A 25,375-nucleotide genomic window follows, 5' to 3' on the forward strand; every position below is an offset into this window, starting at 1 on the left:
GTTTATTATCGCTACCTAAATCGTAAATTTTTGCGTTAACAAACGATTCTCGGGCCCTTTTGTTGCGGAAACCTTTTGACCCGGGCTTTTTTGACGCAGGGTCTTTTGACTCGGGTCCTTTTGTCGTGGAACCCTTTTGACCGGGGCTCTTTTATAAGGGGCGTTTTGATTCGGCCCCTTTTTACGCAGGGCCATTTGACTCGGACTCTTTTGTAGCAGGGCCCTTTTTGAGGGGCGTTTTGATTCGGCCCATTTTGACTCGGGCCCTTTTAACCCGGACCCTTTTTACGCAGGGCCGTTTAACTCGGGCCCTTTTGAAGCAGGGCCTTTTTTGAGCCGGGCCCGTTTGACGCAAGGCCTTTTGACTCGGGTCCTTTTGTCATGGGACCCTTTTGACCCGGGCCCTTTTGACCCGGGCCCTTTTTATGATTGGCATTTTGATTCGGGCCCGGGACCTTTTGTTGTGGGGCCGTTTTGACTCGAGCCTTTTTTGTAGCGGGACCCCATTTGACCCGCGCCCGTTTGACGCAGAGTCCTTTTGCCCCGGGTATTAGTAAATCGATGATCGATCGATCCAGGGCGCAGTAAAATTAGTTACACCATTGTTCATATATATATATATATATATATATATATATATATATATATATATATATATATATTCTCTCGACATCATGTCTGGAGACGAATGTTCTGACTAATAGGCTACAGCGGCGAAAGACGATGTACGCTATCAATGATAAATGTTATGACGTTTAACTTAACAAAAATATGGAAACGAAAAACTCTATATCGGTCTTTTGCCCCCTCCCCCGTTGGAAAAACTCTGCGGGCGTTAGTGATTATGATGTTGCTTAGTTACTGTATTATATTGTTCTATACACGGAACAAATATTTCTGTGTTTTATATAATAATAAGAACCTTATTTACATTTATTACGACCCTTGCTTTACAACAGCGAAACATATTCACGTTCAGCGCAATCAGTTTCATTCTCAAATAATTACAATGAGGCGAATGAAATAATTCACGCACAGTTTTCGAACATAGAAAAGTGTCCTGCGGACATGTAGTAAATTCTTGAAGAGTTAAAAGCGCTAGTAGCAGTAATTAGCTCAGTCAGTCCCTATAGTCCCTTACTGAATTACATAAATCTTACAGATGTTGTATCTCTTTCTTTCTCTTCTCTCTACATCGTGTCTGGATATTAAAGTTTGGACAAATAGGCTACAGAGGTAATTTTAAAAAGTAAGATGATCTACGCTATCAGTGACAGATGTTGTGGTGTTTAACTTAACATATAAGGCAATAAATTGAAAAATTGAGAATACGAATCTTCTCAGAGATGACAGTGCCCTGATGCTTCAAATCTATGACTTTACTCCCTATACGTACGTTATTTCCCTAGTCAAAATAAAAACTCTTCAAAATTAATCATAAATTCTTATGTAACCATCCCTTCCTTAGAGTACTGTGCGGTCACATATCCGTCACGGCGATGTAAAGACACTTTTGGCGACGAGGATACATATACTATTTCTTATTTATTTCTTATTTAAAATGGCGGAGTTAAGGCATAACATTTTCTTCCACTCAACTATTTACATTTTTCTTTTACAATCGGATCTCATAATGTTTTTTTTACAACGAAAATAAAAAGGATATACCAATGTGGTAATTTGTAGGCGTGAAAGGGGGAAACTCCCAGGCAACTCTGAACACTTCCCCGGAACCTCGTTCCCTTTGTACTTTCTAAGGGGGGGACTTGGTAATGACATTAAACCTTCATTTATTTCAAAAATTGAATTATAAGCAAATAAGAAATCAAATCATCAGCTTTTAACTTACTACTAAGGAATCTGTATCGAAATGAATTTTACTCCAAGAAGACACAGTACAAAGTTTTAGTGCAGTGAGTTATCCGAAACGCTGAAAAGTAACATCTCCTGACCAGTGAACAGCATGAGGTGTTTTTCAGACTTTCAGGTTTAGTTCTCCCTTCGGTAAAAACTATTTTACTGTGAACAATGGATATAATATTTAACCTTCTAGTAGTTAAACTAGACGGTTAACTACTTTGAATAAATAATCATCATAATTGCAGTTATGAATTTTTGTAACTTAAATTTAATGTGGTATTCTAGTGATTACACAAATTACAATTATGATCACACTTTATGGAGACACTCTCACAGAGAGTACCCAAGCACCTTTATAGGCCTACGCTATGTATATTAGTAAAATGAATTTTCAAGTCTTTTGTGAGGAAAATACTGCGAACTGAGAAATCATAACCTTTTCCATATTGTACAGGAGTATTTTCCTGCGAGTAAAAGTTCCTTTTTTAATGCGCTGAGAAATTAACACTTAATCTGCAAGATAGTGGCGTATTTTGTGGACTACCGAGCCTACCGGCGCACAGTGGGCCAGAATTAGAATCTGACTGGAAAAAAGTAGTTTTGGCAACTACGTCTAATCTACATTCGAACAGCACAGTTGTGTTAAGTAATAAATAAGGTTTCTTGCTGCGTATCAGTAAACACGGATAACAGCATATAGTGGCGGCAGCAGCACTTCAAAATTGATAGTTCATTATCTGTTTTATAGCGCGCTGAATTGGGGTAGTATGAACGTAAGGTTTGCGGTTTAATTGCGCATGTGGAAAGGCAACGAACGATCGCAAAATAAGCTATGAGTAAAGGTATGTATATGTACTTGCTGTTTGACTAAAGTTTTGATTGATTGGTTTACGTTGCTGTTCTGTAGAAGCATTTCTAGAGAGTCGAAGTATTCACGTATTGAAGAACTGCTATTGGAAATTGAAATTGAGATCTAAAAATGTACGTTCATGTCTGTATTGAGATCTTTCGTTATGATGTAGTTTGATATATGTATTTCGAAATACAGTTGTGATCTACTGCCCGTTCTTGCCCGATTTTTATATTTATCGTCTTTTCAAAGTTAGGTGTAGCAAGCCGGATACGCTCTTCTTGACGTGAAGAACCTGTACGAGGTATTGCGTTCTAAACCATCACTTTATAATTATGATACGAACAGTTATGGAATGTAAATTCTTTCTGTGGATGTTCTTCGCAGTGTGAGAGTGACTTTAAGTGCCTTCAAAGTGATTTCGAGAAGCGTTGGAAGCTGTGTAATAGAATGACTGATAAATTTTTATCAAAATAAAATGATTGGTTGGAACTTGGAAGGACATATTAAGTTCTCTGATAAAGTATTTACTGGTTTCAAAACGATCTCTTGAAGCCAAGAGCATAGGCCTTTGACAAGCAAATTAGGCAGACCTAGTAAACTCTTCGAAGATCCGGAAACAAAGTCGAAGAAAAAACTTGTACAACCACTCGTTACAAAGCATTCTGAGTAAAAACTGGTGTTGGCTACCCAATGTTCATTGAGAGCTGCTGGAAAAAGAGATGCCGCGGTTGTATTAGGAGAAATCACTCAAACGACACCTAAGGGAGCAACGAAAATCAAAAAGGCTTATCATTCGCCAAAATTCTCTTAAACACTTATTCTCCGGATGAAGTCGTGGCACTTATTATAGATAACAACTTAACAAAAAGACAGTATGCAAATTTGAGACTAGGTGCAAAGGCAGAACATTGTGACATATATCCGTCGTATAAAGTGGTGTGGGAAGCAAAATTAAAGCGTTATCCCAGAGAAAAGAATATTATAGTAACTGACACGTCAGCCGAAGATAATTTACAAGCAATAGTAAATCAGACAATTGAGCGCATCGTGATTTTAATGAAGATTATATTAAACAGTGCATCAAAGATGGAGACATAATGAAATTAGTGTGTGAGTGGGGTTGCGATGGAAGCAGTTGTCATAATGTATACAAGCAGAAAGTTCAAACAGAAGATAAATTGAACTAGTGGCTCAGATATTTTTGCTATCTCCTTTGTTCCCTTACAGTTGTATTCAACATCAGATAGGGAGGTTGACAAAGCAATTTTGTAGCAAAATCCCTAACCATCGTCGCCTAGATTTTGTCGACCAATTAAATTATTGTACCAGAAAAGAGAACTGAACTGTCGAGAAAAGAGGTATGTTCAATGGAAACGCAAATACGTAATTTAAAGCCTACTGATGTACCAATTCAGGAAAAGGAAGTAAATGATATCCCTAAACTTGTGTTCACAATGGTGAATGGGAAGATGTGAAACTCTGTTACAGAAATTTCCTCCTCAAACGTACTCCTTGAAGGCACTTAAAGTCACTCTCACACTGCGAAGAACATCCACAGAAAGAATTTACATTCCATAACTGTTCGTATCATAATTATAAAGTGATGGTTTAGAACGCAATACCTCGTACAGGTTCTTCATGTCACGAAGAGCGTATCCGGCTCGCTACACCTAACTTTGAAAAGACGATAAATATAAAAATCGGGCAAGAACGGGCAGTAGATCACAACTGTATTTCGAAATACATATATCAAACTACATCATGACGAAAGATCTCAATACAGACATGAACGTACATTTTTAGATCTCAATTTCAATTTCCAATAGCAGTTCTTCAATACGTGAATACTTCGACTCTCTAGAAATGCTTCTACAGAACAGCAACGTAAACCAATCAATCAAAACTTTAGTCAAACAGCAAGTACATATACATACCTTTACTCATAGCTTATTTTGCGATCGTTCGTTGCCTTTTCACATGCGCAATTAAACCGCAAACCTTACGTTCATACTACCCCAATTCAGCGCGCTATAAAACAGATAATGAACTATCAATTTTGAAGTGCTGCTGCCGCCACTATATGCTGTTATCTGTGTTTACTGATACGCAGCAAGAAACCTTATTTATTACTTAACACAACTGTGCTGTTCGAATGTTGATTAGACGTAGTTGCCAAAATTATTTTTTTCCAGTCAGATTCTGATTCTGGCCCACTGTGCGGCGGTAGCCCTAGAACATTACATAGTAAAGTTATTATAATATAAACTAAATTATATTAATAATTTTATTCTTTAGTATCTTCTTTCAACGATACAAGTTTCTAAGAACTGTATGTATTTAGAAACATCCACTTCCTTGCATGCAGCCTGTCTCGCGAACTTAAAAGGTCTTCGATATGACACCGCAGTAGAAACCACTCTCTAGCTACTACAACAAGAATCGTATCAGAGCACCTCCGCCCACAACATATGAACGGGCTGCCAGGTAACAGCAGTTACCTCTAGAGAAACGGTTCCTTCGGCGTGAGCGAAAAGTCAAGGGAAATTATACGAGTAATGACAGTGCATTTTGGGGGTCTCTGGGAATTGTTTTGGACATCATGAGCCTCGTTTCATAGCGGTTTGCGTTAACGCAACGAAAATTTTGTGTTTTAAAGCAGTTTGCGTAGCTCTTATAGACTGAGGCCCCTTCTTTGCTAACTGCCTATTTCAGCGTTCATTATTACTCAGAAGCTTCCATTTACTCTGGTGAGTAAGGTTACCACCTATGCAATGCGAAATGTAGCGATACTTCATGCAACAAATAAAAGTAGAAATGTACGATCGTTTCTCTGTAATACTAATAAGGTAATATAAGCCTTGCTAGTGAAGAGAAAATATTTATCTACTTTATAAAAGGATGGTGTAAGTTTGTTTTCCTTATTTTGAAAACCTATAATAACGTGGAAACTAAACTATATTATTATTATTATTATTATTATTATTATTATTATTATTAATAATAATAATAATAATAATAATAATAATAATAATAATAATAATAATAATAATAATAATGTGCAGCTGTTACAAAGGTTAGTAGTAGCCCAAGCAATCAAACCAGTATACGCCACTGATGCAAGAGTACTCTCTTAGTACAAGTATATTTTAAGCACACACTAACTTCCCCCCACCTCGAAGTTCTTCAATTACCACACTGGGATATACACACTTAGGCAAGTTAAAGAGTTACAGACATACAGAACAATATAAATAAAATAAAACATGAAAAGTGAAAATTAAACTTATTACATATAAAATAAACACTAAAATATACAAGCGACAATGCTGAAGACATGTTAAACTATACAAGGAAAGAGAAACTATTGTCATTGACGATAAAATTGTGACCAAGAAAGTTAAATTTATGTGATCACGAATGCGAAATCTTTAATTTATTCTCATGTTGTGTGGAATTCTCAAACATTTCGATTCGATTGCTTCAAACTTTGGCATGATTGTTCCTTTTTTAAAACATTTTTTTACTGAGGATAGATGAAACCTGCAGTCTAAAACCCATGGATACGGAATTGTCCACTACAAACTCACATGAGCTGGTATAGAAACCAAAGACCCCTTGCATTAAAGAGGAACACTCTACCACTAGACCAGCGTTTCCCAACCGGTGTGCCGCGGTACACTGGTGTGCCGCGAATGGACCGCTGGTGTGCCGCGAGGAAATCGAAACAAAATTATTAATTTTATAGCAACCAAATTGCAAGACATAGGAAAAAATGTATATTTTTATATTTCACATTACTATGAATTTCTACCATGGAAAAAAATTACTGTAATTATAATATATTATTCTACATCTATTACTGTGTAGCAGACAGTTTCGACTCGTACACATTTCTACGGTTAGCTGCCATGTTACGCTTCAATTGAGAGTCATACTAACACCGAGAAATGGGAGCACTTGTACGGTACGCGTCAAGTGAATGTTCGTAGAACACTCATTCGCACGTGAATGACAGAACAACACTTGTGTTCAACAGTTGTGTTTTGACTTCGACGCCTCGCAAGCTGTGTGATTGCAATAATATGCACCAGTTTTGGTTGAAACAGCAAAGTTAAAAGTACAAGACATGTGTTTGTACGTTCGTTATTTAGTGATCTTCGTTCTTAGTGAAAGGTTGGATACAGTTTTCGAAAAAGAAAGCGTATTTTTAAAAATCTGAGACCTATATTTCATTGCAATTGTTTTCTATTTTAAAATTAGAATAAAAAATAAGCATGATGAATTAGCATAGGGGAAAACCAGTGATCGAGCTTTCATCTCTGTAAGAAGATGATCAGTAATCACAGAAAAAAATACGATGGTATATATTTGCAAATAATAATAATAATAATAATAATAATAATAATAATAATAATAATAATAATAATAATAATAATAATAATAGTTGAAAAATGTTGGGAAACGCTGCACTAGACCATCGTGTCGCCTTTCAGCCCATGTATTGAAAGTCCTTCCGGAGGAAATATTCGGAAATTACCACCTGATTACATCTGCTCTGACATTTTCTTCTCCCGTATAGTTCATGCTCTCTGCAAAAATTCCTGTAATTTGTGTTCAGATTTTTATACGACGGTAATATAAGCTTGTAAATGTTAATGCTCAAATGAAGCCTTGAGAAAATTTCAGGAAATACTGGAGGACTCACTGGGAAGCCACTAGGTTTTAGTTACGGCAGTATATTAAAGTGTAGCTAGAGTTTAAATTAATATTGATATATAGACACTGATACAAAAAAGTGACCTTGAAACTATCAAGAAACCTAAGTGATTAGTGTAATTGAAACTGACTGCAATGACTTGTTAATCTTCAAGTTGCGGGTAGCACGTAACTCTTTTAAGATAAGACACCAGACAACGCTAACACCATGTGACATCACCGACGGAACTCATGTACTACAAAAGGTCGTTATCTCTTCATAATGACACTGAGGCACGGCGCACACAAACGCTTGTGTGAACTGACACAAATCTCTCTCAACTCTTCACGATGACGAACTGGTCAGAAGTAAAGTTCAACGAAGTTATAAAATATCTTGTTACGAATTACAGATGGGTGTTTGTCTGCTTTTTTCTTCTTCCTTTGTGCCTTGTTTACAACATTTGTGACTACGTTAGATGTTGGATTGTTTTTAAGTTAGGAAGTGCCCCGACACGGCATAACGAAAAAGTGAAGAATGTTCAGTTACAGGTAAGTAGTTCATTTAATTATTATTTTAGAAACATTAGACTTAGTATAAAAAGTTTACATGTACTTGTACTTGCACATCATTTCTGACCATCTACACCTATTGTCTAGCATGCCTAGGGTCCTAAAAAAGTCGTTTCCAGCTCAAAATACTCTGTGATATCTAGCTTGCTTCTAGTGGTGTTAAAATTATTCGAACATTCGTTATTCTAATAATTAAGCGAGTATTTTTTTATACTTTTTTTCGAATGTCTGAGAGAAGGCACAATGCCTGAATAGTAGAACGCTTACCTGTGGTGTGTGGGGTTCCTGGTTCGATCCTCAGCTAACAAGGGAGGGTCACGCAGTGGCTCCGATGAAATTCGAACGAGACAATTGTGTTTGCATTTGATATATTATAACTAGACGAATCCCAAAGTTATACGTGCCACCGGGCGGAATGTCGTGAGTTACAACATATTTTGTAATGTAAAAGCTACAAAGCTGGTAGAATAGTTCTAACCGAGTCATTTGTTCGAAAACGGTGGGTAAATGGAAAACTCGGCGAACACGTATCCCATCATTTTCAAGGACACACTTTTTGGATTAAAAACTTTGCCCCAGGGTCCCATACGGGGTCCAAGTCAAAATTTTCAAATCGCAAGGGGGCTTAAGTGGCACATCGTTTGAAAGCTGTTGGAAAATGAAAGAAAATGGAGCAAGTCTCGACTGTTTACGGTAACCCTGTGCAAAATGGCCTGATCAAAACGTAAACAAAAACTTAATTGAAAAGTCAATGGTGAACAGAGGCGGACTGGGCCGCCCGGATACCCGGAAATTTCCGGCTGGGCCCTGCCCTCTGAAAAATCACTTAAGATATTGCTCGATTAGTTATAGTTAATTCAATGCTCTGTTCTCGTTCATAATAATCAGTGGCGTAACTAACTGGCCCGCACTGCTAGCGAAGGGGGCTGGCACTAGGGAAAGGGGGCCCCTGCCCAACCCGTAGCCTTGTTTCTTGAAAAATCAATAAGACAATAAAAAGTTTCAAAAATACATGTAAGTTATTAACTCGAAAATGTAATCTTGTCCATAATTTATGTATTCAATAATGTGATGTGCAATCGATAACATATAAAGAGCATGGGAGCTGATTCTCCAATGGTAAGGAAACCGTATTAGGCATGGAGTTGTTGGATTCAAGTGGTGGCGATAAATAATGGTCCCTGAGCACAGCGGTAATGTGAGAAAACCGGCCCGAAGCCTCGGAAATCGGGTCCCGAAGTTTCGAGCTTGGGTCTCTTCTATTCACCAATGAAATACGTAGTTCTTGGACGTGGGAGGTGGCAATGGAAAGGTCGTGATCCCCTAAGCACAGTGGTCATGTCACAAATCGAGCCCGGGGCCTGATGTTCCCAGATATCTGGCCTCGAAAGTATAGGGTCGGGTACCTTCTATTCACCAATGAAGCAAGGAGTTTTTGGACCTGAGTTGCTGAATTGAAAAGGGTCGGTCTCCCCTTAGCACACCGGTGCTGTTGTAAATCTGACCCGGGGCCCGAAGCTCAAGAAATCGGGTCCCGAAGGATGTTCATGCTATATTCTCCTTGTTTTTTGCTCACAAAAGTTTCCTCATTATCCTTCCTGAATGTTATTCAATCGAACATTACAAGACAATACTGTGATTTTGCATGCCAGTAAGGGAGCTCAATATATATGTTATGGAATAGAATAGACTTGATCCCAAACACGTGGGGCCCAAATTCTTGGGCTTCGGGCCACGGGACCGATTTATAACATTACCGTTGTGCTCAGGGGACCCGGTTCTTTCAAACGCCACAACTCGCATTTCCAGTTCCATGCCTAACACGGTTTCCTTACTGTAGGAGGATTCGCATGGGGCACGGAATATTCTCCATGTACTTATCCAAGAGTAATAAATACATTAGGGCCGCGGTGGCTCAGTGGTAGAGCGTTCACCTCTGGTGCATGGGGTCCCGGGTTCAAACCCTGCTCCAGCCAAGTGAACTTTGTGGTGGACAAATACCGTGTGCGTGGGTTTTCTCGGGGTTCTCCCGTTTCCTCTCACTTTCTTCATTCCGCCATTTCATTCATTTCTCATAATCACCGTCTCCTTTAGCCTAACCGGCATAACCGTGGGACGTAAAACTCAAAGATTTCATTTCACTTTTAACAAATACATTACAAAGCTATGGGAATTAACATGGCATTAGATTGGGATAATTTCTTTTTATCGTATATCTAAAGTACTCAGGAAATAGTGAACCCCAACTTCCCCCACTCCTTTTTTGTAATTTTTCTTTATTTATCATTTTTATTTTATTTTTTTACTTTTCAAAACTCGGGTAGAAGGAGGACTCTATTGCTGACGTAATCACAGTTTTTTAAAGTTCGAATCGATAAAGAGGAAGGGGGATAGCAAGATGAGGTTTCTGTATACCTAAAAGTAGTGCACGAATATTGACGAGGTCCATTTGCGAATATTACAGTGGGTTGGGGGCAAGCAATCTTAGTTACACTACTAATAGTAACATTAAAAATATAATTTGAATTGTATTTATATGTGTGGAATAATTCATCCTAGGGAAATGTATGGATTACACAGGTCATATGGATCTTTAATACGAAGGAGCCCCTGAAGCAAACAGGCCACGGAAAAATATTATCACAATTAATCATTGTTGTAAAGCGAAACCCAATTAACGATGGGTTTTCTGGTATTTTCTTAATACTTCTTTTCACAGCGATTAGTAATAAAGCATAATGTCACCCTTTCCAATCCCTAGAAAATAAATTTTACAATCATAAAATCATACTATTTTATTACGTTGCAACACCGACTATTTTCATTACCATCTAAAACCTCGAGAAGATAAAAAGAACCGCTCTCATTGTTTTAACCCGAATTTGTTCTTTCTTAAATGTAGAACTGAAAAGCGTTAAAAATAAACTCCATTATATCTAAGTAAATACTATTCAGAGTATTTTAGTTCACTTTCAGCTCAATTCTGCTAGGTTTGCGAACCATTGCTAACGGTTAGAACGTACAGTACACATATACAGTAGGTGCATATTTGTGACGCCAAAACTGTAGTAAGTATTATGTTCTATATGCGATACTCTAAGCGTAGAACTGTTTCAATTGGCGAATTTGGTTTTCTTTAAAATCTGATAGAGATGGAATCGACAAAAGGTACACGATTAACACAAAAGCGAAAGAAAGGAAAATCCGGATATCAGAAACGTGTTCATCTTGTTGTGTGCGCAATCTAGTGGGAAAACAATAACATTGAACTCCAGACCAACTCGGTATTCATCAAGGCCCTTAAGCATTATTCTCTGGGTAGGCCCTTGTACTCCCAGTCCGCCTCTGATGGTCACCCCTATAAATCGGAAACGGTGAGACAAATGTGAAAACAGGAAATGAAGTGTGGCATTATTTTCAAAGTACAACGATGTAAGTTAAAACGTCTTGTCCCAGAATCCCCACAAGGTCCCAGGTGGGGTCCAATTATAAAGTTTCGAATGGCAAGAGGGGTTAAGTAGCACATCGTTTGAAAGCTCTTGCTAAATGAAAGCAGACAGAGTAAGTCATGTCTTTCTACAACAACCCTGTCCAGAATCGCGGCGGGTCAAAATGTAAACAAGAGCTTAATTGAAAATCTATGGCCACCTTGAATCCAAGATGGCAGCTTAAAACCTATGTCATTCATAACAGTACAAATCTAAATCTCTATTTTTCCCTATTATGTGTTTAGAAACAATAGGAAAACTAAAGAACAATAGAATTTCGATTCACTTCAACTATTGTTTCATTCGGTAAGAACACATATATGTTTTGTTCTTAATGCACGATCAACACGGTTTTCTCGACATCATTTACGTGAATATAACGAATATGCGATGAACACACAACTCTGACTTCCTACTCATACTGCTAAACAAAAGTTGAATACCTTCAGATATTTTTCTAATTTTGTCATACGTAGTTCATACACAAAGGACTTGCTGCACTAGTCAGGTTGGGGGCTCTACTGTAACGTATTCGTTATGGTTACATTTGTATGTCATTCGTTGGTTTGATCGCAATATTTCAAGTAATACCAATATACAAAAAAAACATTCATTTACAATTTTGGCGATCAGTACCAAACCACGTGTAATTCATTTCAGTATTTCAGTACATCGAACTGCATCAAACTTTGTTGGTTTGGTCACAGTATTCCAAGAAATAACATATTTATATACAAACTCATTTTTCACGCTGACAACCATATTGGATTACAGATGATACTCTTTGATATTTTGTGGATATGTACTAATAACCATAAACGTAAAGATCACATTTCGCTTCTCCAGCACCAGTGGTTTGAGCTGGACATCCGTTCGATACATACTGCGGCATTTTGAACTCAAGATATCGCGTTTTTGAACATTTCGCGTATTTTCGTCAGCTACTAATCAACATTAATGCCAAATTTGGTTTTCCTAGCTTCAGCAGTTTGGTATGCCTATCCTTTCGATATAGGTTTTAAGCAGCCATCTTGGATTTTCAATTAAGCTTTCGTTTACATTTTGAACCGCCGCAATTTTGGACAGGGTTGTCGTAGAAAATCGAGACGTGCTCCATCTTTTTTCATTCAACAAGAGCTTTCAAACGATGTGCTACTTAACCCCTCTTGCTATTTGAAACTTTTTAGTTGGACTTCACCTGGGACCCTGTGAGGGCCCTGGGACAAGACGTTTTAACTTAAATCGTTGTACTTTGAAAATAATGCCACACTTCCTTTCCTGTTTTCACATTTGTCTCACCGTTTCGGATTTATAGACTTTTCAATTAAGTTTTTGTTTACATTTTGACCCGTGGCCATTTGGCACAGGGTTGTTGTAGGGAGTCGAGACTTGCCCCATTTTCTTTCATTTTACAACAGTTTTCAAACGATGTGCCACTTAACCTCCCTTGCGATTTGAAAATTTTGACTTGGACCCCGTCTGGGACTCTGCGGGGGACCCTGGGGCAAAGTTTTTAATCCCAAAAAGTGTGTTCTTTAAAATGATGGGATACGTGTTGGCCGAGTTTTCCACTTACCCAACCGTTTCCGAACAAATGACTCGGTTCAAGCTATTCTGCCAGTTTTTTTTTTTTTTTTTTTTTTTTTGTAGTTTTTACATTACAAAATATGTTGTAACTCACGATATTCCGCCCGGTGACACGTATAACTTTGGGATTTATCTAGTTATAACATATCAAATGCAAACACAATTGTCTCGTTCGGATTTCAGCGGAGCCACTGCGTGACCCTCCCTTGTAAGTAAGTTTGTAGTGCACAACATCGTGTTCATGAGTTTTCTCGGGGTACTCCCGTTTATCCCCACATTTTCATACCATCAATTCTTCCATTATTATTCACTTACCTTAATCATCGTCTCCTTTAGTCTAAAATGCATAATTGTGGCACGTTAAACTAGAAGATTTCATTTCATTTCATTTCGAATATCTAATGTTCGTTTTCAACCTTTCGAATAATGATTCAAACAATTATTTGCTATTCGAACAATTGTTCGACTAATATTTCGTTATCCGAATAACTATTCGAATCATTATTCACTACCCGAATAATTATTCGAGAAATTATCGGAATAACGATATTATTCGAATATTCGAAGAATCCAATGTTTGAATAATCAATTATTCGAATTTTAACAGCGCTACTTTACTATTCTCAGTAAACAGGCGGAACCAGCAGGCTACGAGTTTGGTGTTCATAATATGCAGTGATGACAGGAACAGACACTTATTTACCCTTGGGTTCGGTGCGGCAAAGCTTTGGAAGGCGACAATTTTTTCTCGGACAATTTTGTTCTTCATATTCTAGTTCTGGAAACTTCAGAAATTTATTACGCACATTCATATGAATATAATATGAAAATTTTGTATTTTGTAAGTATTCATGTGGTAAGAATGTGTTTGACTAGAAAGTTGTAATTAACATTTTAATTGTAAATTTCCGTCATTGACACCGTGACAGCTTATCAATTCACTTAAATATCGATTATTCACCTCGCTGTCTCAAATTTTGTACATTTGTTTTTCCTAACGTTTAAAGGGCGGCAAGAAGTTAAAGATGGTCCTGGACAGGGAACAAGAATATCGATGACTAGCTTGCAGACATACCGCTCGTGGATTCATGAATACTTGTACACCTCCAACACTTGCTTATTCTATTTTCTATCTCACCTCCGTCCCTCCTCTTCTTACCCTGATCTTCTCTGTCGCTGCATTTGAGTAATAATCCGTGCCTTGACGTCAGATATTGGACATTTGGAAATAGTTACTCTAAAGATTCATTATTCTTCTTATTTTGTTTAATGAATCTCCTCAATACTAGTGCAGTGTTGCCAGATCTGAAGGTTAAAAAGTAGCGAGGTTGTGTTTCCAAAGTAGCGGATTTGAACTATTTGTAGCTCAAACATAAAAATGAATTATTTTGCAACTATACACTTTCACTAATCATATTATATACTAGCTGAAATATCCATTCTTCGCATGGGTCAGATAAAATATCTATGTAAACAAACTGAACAACACAAGAAAAAAATATCGGTCATTTTCTGCTATAATTATATGTCTCGCAAACCCCCCCCCCCGCAGGTGACCCCCAGCCCGCATACAATTTGCCCGCATTGTATTTGAAGTATCGCGAAAACTATGGATTTGACATTAATATCGGTCATTTTGATTATTTTTACATGTCTCGGTATCCCCAGCCCGGTCCTCAGCTGAAGGGGGGAATTTGGAAGTTAATGAAATCGGAGTTTCGCCATTGATCTCAGCGACCGCGAAAACTATCAATTTGACACTAATATCGGTCATTTTCTAGTACTTTTACTTGTCACGGTAAACGTCCCCCCCCTGAGTCCCCCTGGTTCATTTTTTTAAAGGAACGCTTCGTCTTGGTCTGGACCAAGGTGCCCCTAACCGAAATTTGGTAACTCTCGGTCCACTCGTCTAGTCCCCATGCCGCACACAGACACACAGACAGACAGACAAACAAACAAACTCTTTATTTTATTTATATTAGAAGATTAGTGAATTGTGTTCTTTTATATAGGAAATTTATCATGAAAAACAAGCTTTACACAGGCACTTTTAAGGAAACACTTACTTTCCATGAACTCTATTAATCTTACACAATGTTTCAGCAAATTAGTTATATACTGTATTATTAATCTTTGTCAATTTTTTTCGTTACCATAAGCATGAAAATTTATCATATGCGGGTACAAATAGAGAGTGTTTAAAGGAAGTAGATGTTTAAATGTATTATTATTATTATTATTATTATTATTATTATTATTATTATTATTATTATTATTATTATTATTATTATTATTATTATTATTATTATTATTATTTAGCTCCGGATTATTAGCATTACTTTCGTGCAAGACCTCGGTGTACATGGTCCCTGGTTCTGTTCTATTTGGAAGCACTAATATTTTCTAGTATTCATCCAGCATCTTAGTTAATTAGTAAAATTATTCTTAGTTAACAAGATATAAATATGTAGATATATATATGAAAATAACAATGGAATATTATATTGTCACCGACTTCTGTCGTTGTGCTAAATGTGATCATTGTGCAACGTTGGGAAATGAGTTAAATGAAGGTTGCAAGATTTGATCTCTCGATTGAACCCCTGTAAGTTAAAGAACAGCATGCATTGACTTGGATTGTATTGAACCGGAAATCAAATTCAACTTTGGCATTAGCAAAACTGTCTCAATGAACTTCTCATGTTTACAGGAGCAGTTACTGTAGCTAAGAACGTATCATTAAAAAAAGTCCTCTAAATTTATCTTCAACATTATATGAAACTTAGGGTGGGATGTTTATAAAATGTTCCAATATTTCTCAAGATAAGATAATAAGAAAAGATAGTGATTGAACGCAATTATCAATAAATCCATTCAAAGGGCAAATCGCATTGTGTGTATATATATTGCCTATCATGTTGTTTTTCTCAACCTTTATATTATGATATGCTCATGGGAATTTCAAGTTAAAAGTTCAAACGCGAACCAACTTCACTAATTGGAAACACTTTTAAAATACTTGTTTTCTGTTCATAGTACATTCTTCTTCTCCTTTTCCTTTTCCTTCTCCTCCTCCTCCTTCTTCTTCTTCTTCTTCTTCTTCTTCTTCTTCTTCCTATTATTATTATTATTATTATTATTATTATTATTATTATTATTATTATTATTTATACGCAGGCTACACAATAATAAGTAGAATGTATACTTTGTTTGTTAATAAAATATAAAGAGAAACCATAGAAACAGAACACACATCCAAATATTGCAATATAACATGAACTAATCTCACTAGTCAGTTCATAAGATAGCATAAATAAAATTAGCTACCCAAGTATTGTAAGGGGACACGAAGCTCAGTGCTAGATCGCTTACTTCCGATGCGAATGGTCTCTGGTTTATTCCAGGCTTTGTTGGACAATTTCGTACCCTTGGGCTTTCTCAGGGTTGTTCCGTTTCATGTTCTCTTTGATGGTTCAATAATTAACTCTAGTGCCTTTGTTACAACAGGGCCCGAGTTCGATTTCCGGTGAAGTACATCCAATGCATTACAGCGTGTCAGATAACACTTTAAATTGTAGGCGGCCTGATGCAATATAACTTAGTTGCTAACAAAGGATTAACATTCAGTTTCCTCCCACCTTCTCATTCTACCATCTCATCCAGAATTAGCTATTCGTTTTCATGTATAATCGATGTCCTCTGGATTTCTAAATAGAGTAACTTGGATAAAGATGTCCCACTTTTTCATTATTACCCATTTTCCACTCCTGCAATTGAGTTGAGATAGTTGAATTTATGATCAATTAAAAGACTAATGTCTTGTTTGTAATATCTCGAAAGACAATTTTATTTCAGTAAATTTAAGAACTTAAAATAAACCATTTACAGAAACCTTTAAGTGGGGCATCTTCTGCACGCATGTTGAGGAAAGATGCCCCAGTTTCATAATTTTTCAAAATGTGTTCATAAACATCATAGAAACAAGCAATTATGCTTTTGTATAACTAATATTACTAACACTAATTTCTACTAACTATCCAGTGGCGTAGCAGCTGCCCCCGCAACCCCCGCAGTGCGGGGGGGCCCGAGGTATAAAGGGCCTCTAAGTCTTGCGATGAATAACGATTTAAAGAAGTAGAACCTCAACTTTACTTCTGTCGGCTTTACAACTAGGGCCCCTTCTCTATACTTTGCGGGGGGCCCCGCAAAATTGTGCTACTCCACTGTAACTATCTATCTAATTATATACAACAAATTCAACAAAAGGACAAATATTTTCCATGTATATTTTCTAAATTCGTTTGTAAACAATAGGTAGAAATAAAAGAGAAAAAAGAATTGTGAACCTTACATATTATTAACATTTATTCATTTTTTTTCAAACTTGGATTCTTGCGACAACAATTAATGCAGTGACATGCAGTTAACCTAGAGTTTAATTCCAAACCACCGTAATCATTCAAATTTTTAAAGGCGTTCATACCGGAAATCGAACTCGGGACTTCGTGCACCAAAGGGACAAGTACTAGCTACTAGAGCAGAGGGGGGGACGACTTTCTTTTAAAAATGTAAAAGCCTTCTCCGTGAAAAAGTAATGCCTCCCCATATAACAACTTGCTAGCTACAACACTGGTACACCTATGATGATATCTGATTTGAGGAAATGCTCTTCATTTTGCAATGAAGCGATAACTGATTCACCCAAAGATTTACCTTTTCAAAATAGTTCAACCAGATAAAGGAAGTTGTGATAAATCAAGTGTGTCTGTCGCAGGACCCTCCCCCAAAGATGCTTTTTTAGTATTTTGAACAACCCTCATACATATTTAGCTCGCACAAATGGCTTCAAACTCAATCCATGCACATTCTTTTGATTCAGCTTGTTAGCCAACTAGTATCATATACATATATGTAAAGTTCATTCATTCCAATATTGATCACATAAGGAGCTAAAAGAAAAAAAGTTTATAAATAGAATATTACATCATTGAAAGAAGCAACCCAGCCACGAAATCAAGCCACTATTCCAAACAGGAATTTTCCGTTTGCTTCTAAGTGAACAATTAGTTACAGATTATTACAGAACAATTAATGTTTCATTGAAACCAAACATTGTTTAAAACATAACGAACGTACAAATTCTTGCAACACGTTATAAACTGGTTGTCCCGAACAGGTAACTTAAACCTTTAATCTTATAAAGTGGGGCATCTTTGCTTCGATTTCACTGGGACAACTTTCCCAATTTTGAAGCAAAGAATCCCCAGTCGATCACGTGACATACTCATGGACGCAGAAACACAACAATGAACATTAGCGTTTGTAAAAGACTGAAGTTCTTAAGCAATTGTATTTTATTCATTTACTTCTATTTAACTACCGTCAAGAGCATTACTACGTTTCACTCTCTAAAATTATAGACACTGAAATAAGAGTAACTTAGTCCCCGAAGCAACTTCCACATATATTTACTGAAGACTGTGTACCCTTTCACGTGCATGGCAAGTGCTGTAACCACGAGTCACAGGCCTTGAGCAATTCAAGCAGGGATAGTGATGGGCAGTGGGAACATTCCCGGTGGGAAGGAAAATAAAAACTGGGAATATTCCCGGGTTTTTTCCCTGGCATATAAATTCCAGGGAAGGAATTTATTTCCATTTCTTTATTTTATCTTCCAAATCATAAGAATCGTATGACTAATTACTTTATTTTTATTTATTATGATTTACTTCTAGGTTTTAAATAATTTGGAGGTTACAAAAATTAAAATTCGTTGACGGTACTTTATATAACTAATAATATGATTTATTAGTTCCATTTCCATTTGCACTAAAAAGTATGAAAGTACTAATTTACAAGTGATGAAAAGGAACCAGTTTGTAATGTAGAAATTATGTAGAAATGGAAATGAAGTACAATTAATACACCAAGAACCATCGTTAGTAATAGACATCGGTCTGTCTCTTATCTCTGACTCGAATTTCTGAAGAGATACTCGGACTTCCCTTAAATGTGAATTAACGCATGAAATTTCGAAAAATAGGTAGGAAGAAAAGTCGTGTGTGGCAATGTTTACGTGCTAAATTATAAAGATAAGCCCAGTCTTGGGAAGTAACGTAACGCAAGTAACGCGTTACATTTTTTCCAAAGTAACTGTAACGGTAACGCGTTACAAATTTTTAAGTAACGTACCTAGTTTGCGTTACTTTTTTCGCGTTACATTTCGGATGAGTAACTACAATACAAGTATGTATACTTTTTCGGAAAGAAATGTTTCTTTCCTTGTAAGTGAATTTCTCAGAATGGAACAATGAAGCATGAACTACGTATGTCAGTGACCGACAGTCAGTCACCGACACACAAAGAAACAGATAAGATCATAGTGCTACTTGCTGTTTTTGGAAGACGAGGACAGCCTCAGGGAAATCTCGTGTACTGATTGCAAGCACCTGGAAGATTTTGTCGTAGATTTTGACAGCTCCAAATGAATACATTCAGTCAGCAAATTACGAGTGCAATGATACCGGTAGTCTATCTTACTTTGATTGGTGTTGTTTTTATAAAGATGGAGAACGAAAATATTTTACCGTTCGAACATTTGAAAGCATATTTTTTTTTCTTAACCCTCCTACTACCGTGGGGTCCTATATGACCCCAAGCGAAGTTTAACAGTGTGTAGCTCGAGTAATATATTACATTAAAAAATGAAAAAAACATTGGATTTTCATGTTTGCTTTGGAACTTCACTTTGGTACATTGTGATATTTTTTGTTTGTATGTGAGCGCAAGTTTCTCTACTTCCTGCACCGAGTACCATTGGGGTCATATAGGACCCCAGCAATTATTAATGACTTTTGTATTTTTCCGATACATGCCACTGATTATTCGGAGTAAAATTTGACACGAGTCACTCTTCAATTGTTTTCTCGAATGTATGAGAAGCACCGTGGCATCAAAAAATCTATCTTGCGAAGACGTAGAAAAGAAATTGCATGAAGAAATCACTGATTATGACTTTTCGCCAGAGATCCTGCAAGTGGTGATGTTTCGTCTAGTGACGATTGTGAAATAGGTGAAATTTTGGACTATAATGATATAGTTAAATATGATTCAGATTCTGAAGATGAGTGTATACTTGGGAGAAGCAAAAATGATACCTCAACATCTGCACTTACAAGCAAGTATATTCTAATGGACTTCTACTTTTGTTGCATTTGTATTTTTGTCAGTCATTGTTGTCAATTGATTTTATTATTTTATGGAAAAATACAGTCCAATATACTTCCACGTAGTATAAAAATCTATAATAAAGATTTGCTTTGTTTTGAGTTTGACGTCACTCGATTATGCTGTGTACACTAAAGGAGACGTAGGCGTACTGAGTATAGGGGAATCCGAACCAATTTCTTCCTTCAACTGTATTCCTACCAGGAATAGTACCCGGCCCTGGGTCGAAGGTAAGTGTGCTAGCCTTTAGATCCAGCGGGTTCCTGAAAATAATGAGAAAAATCTCCTAGTTGAAATCGTAGCCTTGCAATATCTGCTGTATTTCTTGTCCTGATCTATTACTTTTCTGAACATTCATGAAAGACACACTTCAGAATTTTTCTTTCATTTGATAATATCATTCCCCTTTTCGTTATTCCCTTTTTCTCATCCTTATTCAATATTGTAAAAAAAGGAATTCAAAAGGGAAAAGGAGTCCATGGTTATTCCACCTAGGCTAAAGGTGACGACGATAATGAAAATAAATGGAATGGCTGATAGAAGAAAGTGGGAGAAAACGGGTGAACCCCAAGAAAACCCATGCACACTGTTTATTCACCACAAATTACACTTGGTGCGAGCCGAGATTGAACCAGGAATCCCAGGCACCAGAGATAAAGGTGCTACCAATGAGCTACCCTTCACATTATTCAATGTTGTGTTTCTGAATAATCCACTAAAATTTTTCCTAATGAGCACGATCAACTATGATGATAAACATATTTCTATCCTTGTTTTTATTTTGATTCTGATTTCTCCTATTATCTTACGTTATGTCAATGTTAATTTTCCCTTTCTTTTATCTTATGGATCCGCATTTTCTTTTCAAGTCGAAGAATGGACAATAAATCTACAATAGCAATCCACTAAGGACTTCTCAGGACTCAGTTTCCGTCTCTAAGACTCCGTTTGGCAATATTATCAAGAGTGGAAACAGGACTTATACGTCATATTATCAGGGATATGGATACGGTTCAATCTCCTTTCGAGCACTTTATGAGATCCAATATCCTTGAAACTATTTTGAAATGGACAAGCAAGGAATGCTCTATTACATATGGATATAAATGGGCGTATGTTGATAAGGGCGAACTTCAGTGTTTCATACTGCTTCTTATACTGGCGGAAGTATAAAAAGCACACAATGAATGTATTACACATTTGTGGAATAAAGAAGATGGCCGGCCTATTTCCAACAAATCAATGTGGAGAAATAGATTTACACAGATATCTCGATGCTTCCGGTTCAATGACACTCAACAACGAGGGAAAAATCATAGTTCGGACAAATTATTTTCAAATAGAAACGCTTTTGATGAATGCGGAAATACGTTACAGGACGCATATATAGCGGGTAACATTACTATTGATGAACAATTAGTGTCATTTTGAGGACGCTCACCCCTCCGTCATTATCTTCAGTGCTCTCAACGTTTTCATCATTTGGTTTTCACTCAACCCTGAATGGAACAGCAGAAGTAATTACAGATAGAGAATATTTCTCCTTGAACTAGCTAAGTCTCTAACTACAAAAAACCGACTTCGGCGTTCAGAATTCGCGTGTATATTATCAGAAGCCAATAAATATCGAAAAGGTGGTCGTTGTCATTTCTATGAGTGGTATGTTATGCAAGACATATGCAAAGATGTGAAACATACGTGTATAAGCAACACTCAGCTATTCTTTGTGTAAAATTTGACAAAGACTAAAACGACAATATAATTTTGTACAAGTTCTTTTGTGAGTAGTTTGTTTCTTGGAGATCAAAATTTCCTGAACCAAAAAAACTTTACTTCACAGGTAAACAAAAATTTAGAGAACTGTTTTAGAATCTAATTGTATGTCTAAAATAGGCAATTAGACTGGAAAATTCAGCTATACTACTAATCATCATCCAAATGATTAAGTTTTCCTATGTGCATACCTGTACTTAATTTATATAATTGCACTATGATATCAAGTTTACAACGCATTACGCATATTACGTGACCAGAAAACTAAGTTGACAACAATGTATAAACAAACACCATAGAATGTAAAAGTGGGTACCATTAAATGTTTTTTTAAACAAAGAAGACTGTGTTTTTTCAATCAATGAAATGGGGTCACCAGTGACCCCAACGGCACTCAGTGTAACGAAAAAATTCCGGTAGCAGCAGGGTTAAGAGCTGAAGATGGTAGTGAACAGAATTTAAAAGTAAAGTGGTGCCCCGGCGGGAAATATTTATCAACAACTAGGGCGCCATAATTAACGATATACAGTAACGATAACGATATGAGTTAATATGAATAAACTGTGTTCTGATGAGCAGGCCTACTTTATTGATGTAATGTTGATGGTATGTAATATTAGAGTTCTTTTAGATCAGTTTGCGTATTCTAAAGTCCCATTGATTATAGAGTTTGGAACAACTAGATTTAAAAAGCATGTATCGATTTTAGTTACTGACAAGTTTTGATTCACCCCAGTTCATGTGTTCTCATTTTATTAGTTGCAATGTAATGTTTCTCTATATTCTGTATTTTTAATTTTACATAACAACATTGTTTTATTATATTATTTTTTACCAGAATAATAATAAGCAATTATTTTTTCTAACTCATAGGGATGGGCACGAATCAAGCTAAAGCTAGACTCGAATTCAAGTCCAGTTTTGAGTCGAGTCAATATTCTCGAGTCGAGTTCCGAGCCGATTCACTGTGTTTGGCGTCGTGTTTCGAGTTGAGTTTGAAACCATGGCCTAATTACACTGACAAGCGAAAGCCATGAGAAATGTAAGCTAAGCAGTAATATGGAATACTTTCAGTGTTGCTCACTAGAGGGGACACTGCTCGCATCTTGTCTCGTCTCGATAGCGAGACTACAAGCGTCTCGTCTCGAATAGCGAGACTTTTTTTAAAAAAACAAGCTCAGCTCGGCTCGGCTCAACTGATCTGATGCCTCGAGCCGGCTCGCTTGGGGTGAATCACCGGCTCGAGCTGGCTTGGTTGGGATGAGCCATCTGCTCGGTTCGGCTCAACTGACTCTAGGACTCTAGCCGACTCGGTTGGGTGAGCTATTGGCTCGAGTCACTTCTCGGTTCGGGTCGATAGTGAACGAGCTGCTCGAATCGTTGAGAATTCTAAACCCGGACCGAGCAGTTTTGAAGATATATGGCCAGTGCCCCATAACTTTTAACAATGTTTGGCTCGAGCCCGAGTACTCAACCTAAACCCTCAACCCAAATTCAGAAGTTCGTGAACAATGTCCTTGACTCCTAGACTTCACGATTACCAAGATTAGCAATTAACTAGTTTTTTAGTATTCAAATACAAACTGCCTATCTTTCATGTTTATACACAGTGTTGTTATTATTATTATTATTATTATTATTATTATTATTATTATTATTATTATTAATAATAATAATAATATAAGTTGTAGTAGTAGTAGTAGTAGTATCATTGATAACAATTCTATTGTCTATGTAAGATACTTGAAGAGAGTACTCGAAACTACACACCGGATTTGGCTCGACTTGATTCGAACTCGACCTGAATTCGAGTCGAGTTGGAGGAAATTTTTCGAGCCGAGTTCTCGGGTCGAGCCCAAAGATGTCTGTTTCTAGTCGAATTGAGTTTCAAAGAAAACTCACTCGAACTCGCTCGTGCTCATCGCTACACAGAGAAAAATCCGTTCTCCGGACAGCGGTATATTGTACAAATATACGATATCCTCTTGCTTACTATAGAAATCAGTACGGAACAGACGTTATCCGTATGCTACATAGGCACTACCCTTAGATGTTACATAATGTCGTTGCAGGATGTCTGACATCGAACAGTTTTCCGTATATCACATACATATACTTATGTTACCTTCGTCAGCTATATGTTATATACGTCCATTTGTATGTGAGATTCTGACCGCCTACATTGTTCCATATAAAAAGTACGTATAGATGAAACACTTATACAGAAAGTATTATAAAACATGCGTTTTCAGTTATACGTCTGCTGTACGTTAAGTCCAAAAACTACAAGAATTACGCATGTAACCTATCTTTTTAAGTACGCCACCTACAATTTTTTTTCTCAGTGTACGAGTAACGCAGTATGGCATATTAGTCAATGTTACATTATATGAAAATGTTCATATAGCTGTCAAGTAAAAATTTGTCCTTGTATAAAGTGATTCAAAACGTGCATTAAAAATAATAATAATAATAATAATAATAATAATAATAATAATAATAATAATAATAATAATAATAATAATAATAGCGGTAGTAATAGTAGTACGGAAAATTGAAGTAATAAGTTTTTTTCACATATTCAAAGTTTCGGATCTAAAAGTAACGCGTTAGTAACGCGTTACTTTCGAAGTAAAGAAGTAACAGTTACTTTTTGGGGCAATTAACGCGTTAGTAACGAGTTACATTTTAAGAGAAAGTAAAGTAACTTGTAACGTGTTACATTTTTATAAGTAACTTACCCAGCACTGGATAAGTCAGTATCTTGCAAATTTTGTGAACATAAATATGTATGCGCAAATGTTGATAAATTGGTGAGACAGGTATCTTCTGGCAGTTACCCAATCTAATTTGTTCATAACATTTAAAGTTTAATATGTTTATAATATCAGTAGTAGAGTGAAGTTTGGAAAATCCACTTATAAATTTAAACTGTTTAGCGGTGTAAAAATATGTGGACTTACTATACCATTTTTTCTACATATTTACTTTCATAGAACATATTGTAAGTAAATATACATTTATGCGTACTCTCTAAATATAATACAATTTTAATAAAGCAACATAGTAGGCCCTACAGTTCAGAATATACATTTTTAAAGAATCCTCTGGAGACAACTGTAATAATGTACTGTGATAAAGAACGAATTTAACTTTGAAATCATAATATACTAATAGAATGCAATTTTCTTTGTGATTGTACATAAATTCCCGGAAAAAATCCCAGTTTGGGAATCTCCCTGGGAATATTCCCGAAAGATATCTTCCCGGGAATTTACCCATCACTAAGCAGGGACGTCTTCATTCAGTGGGGCATCTT

The 25,375-nt window shown here is 36.6% G+C and overlaps 1 protein-coding gene across 1 annotated transcript in view; it reads left to right on the forward strand.

Annotated features, from left to right (window-relative positions):
* The first annotated feature begins 7,634 nt into the window (after nucleotides 1-7,634).
* The window catches only part of LOC145688362 (delta(24)-sterol reductase-like), a 143,417-nt gene continuing 125,676 nt past the window's right edge, over nucleotides 7,635-25,375 (forward strand). Inside the window, exon 1 of the mRNA XM_081762510.1 lies at nucleotides 7,635-7,960. Within this exon, the coding sequence (XP_081618636.1) occupies nucleotides 7,760-7,960 (201 nt within the window). The 5' untranslated portion in view covers nucleotides 7,635-7,759. The remainder of the gene's footprint in view (nucleotides 7,961-25,375) is intronic.

This window comes from Thermobia domestica, chromosome 6 (genome assembly GCF_964235325.1).
Source record: "Thermobia domestica chromosome 6, izTheDome1.hap1.1, whole genome shotgun sequence".
NCBI lineage: Eukaryota > Metazoa > Arthropoda > Insecta > Zygentoma > Lepismatidae > Thermobia > Thermobia domestica.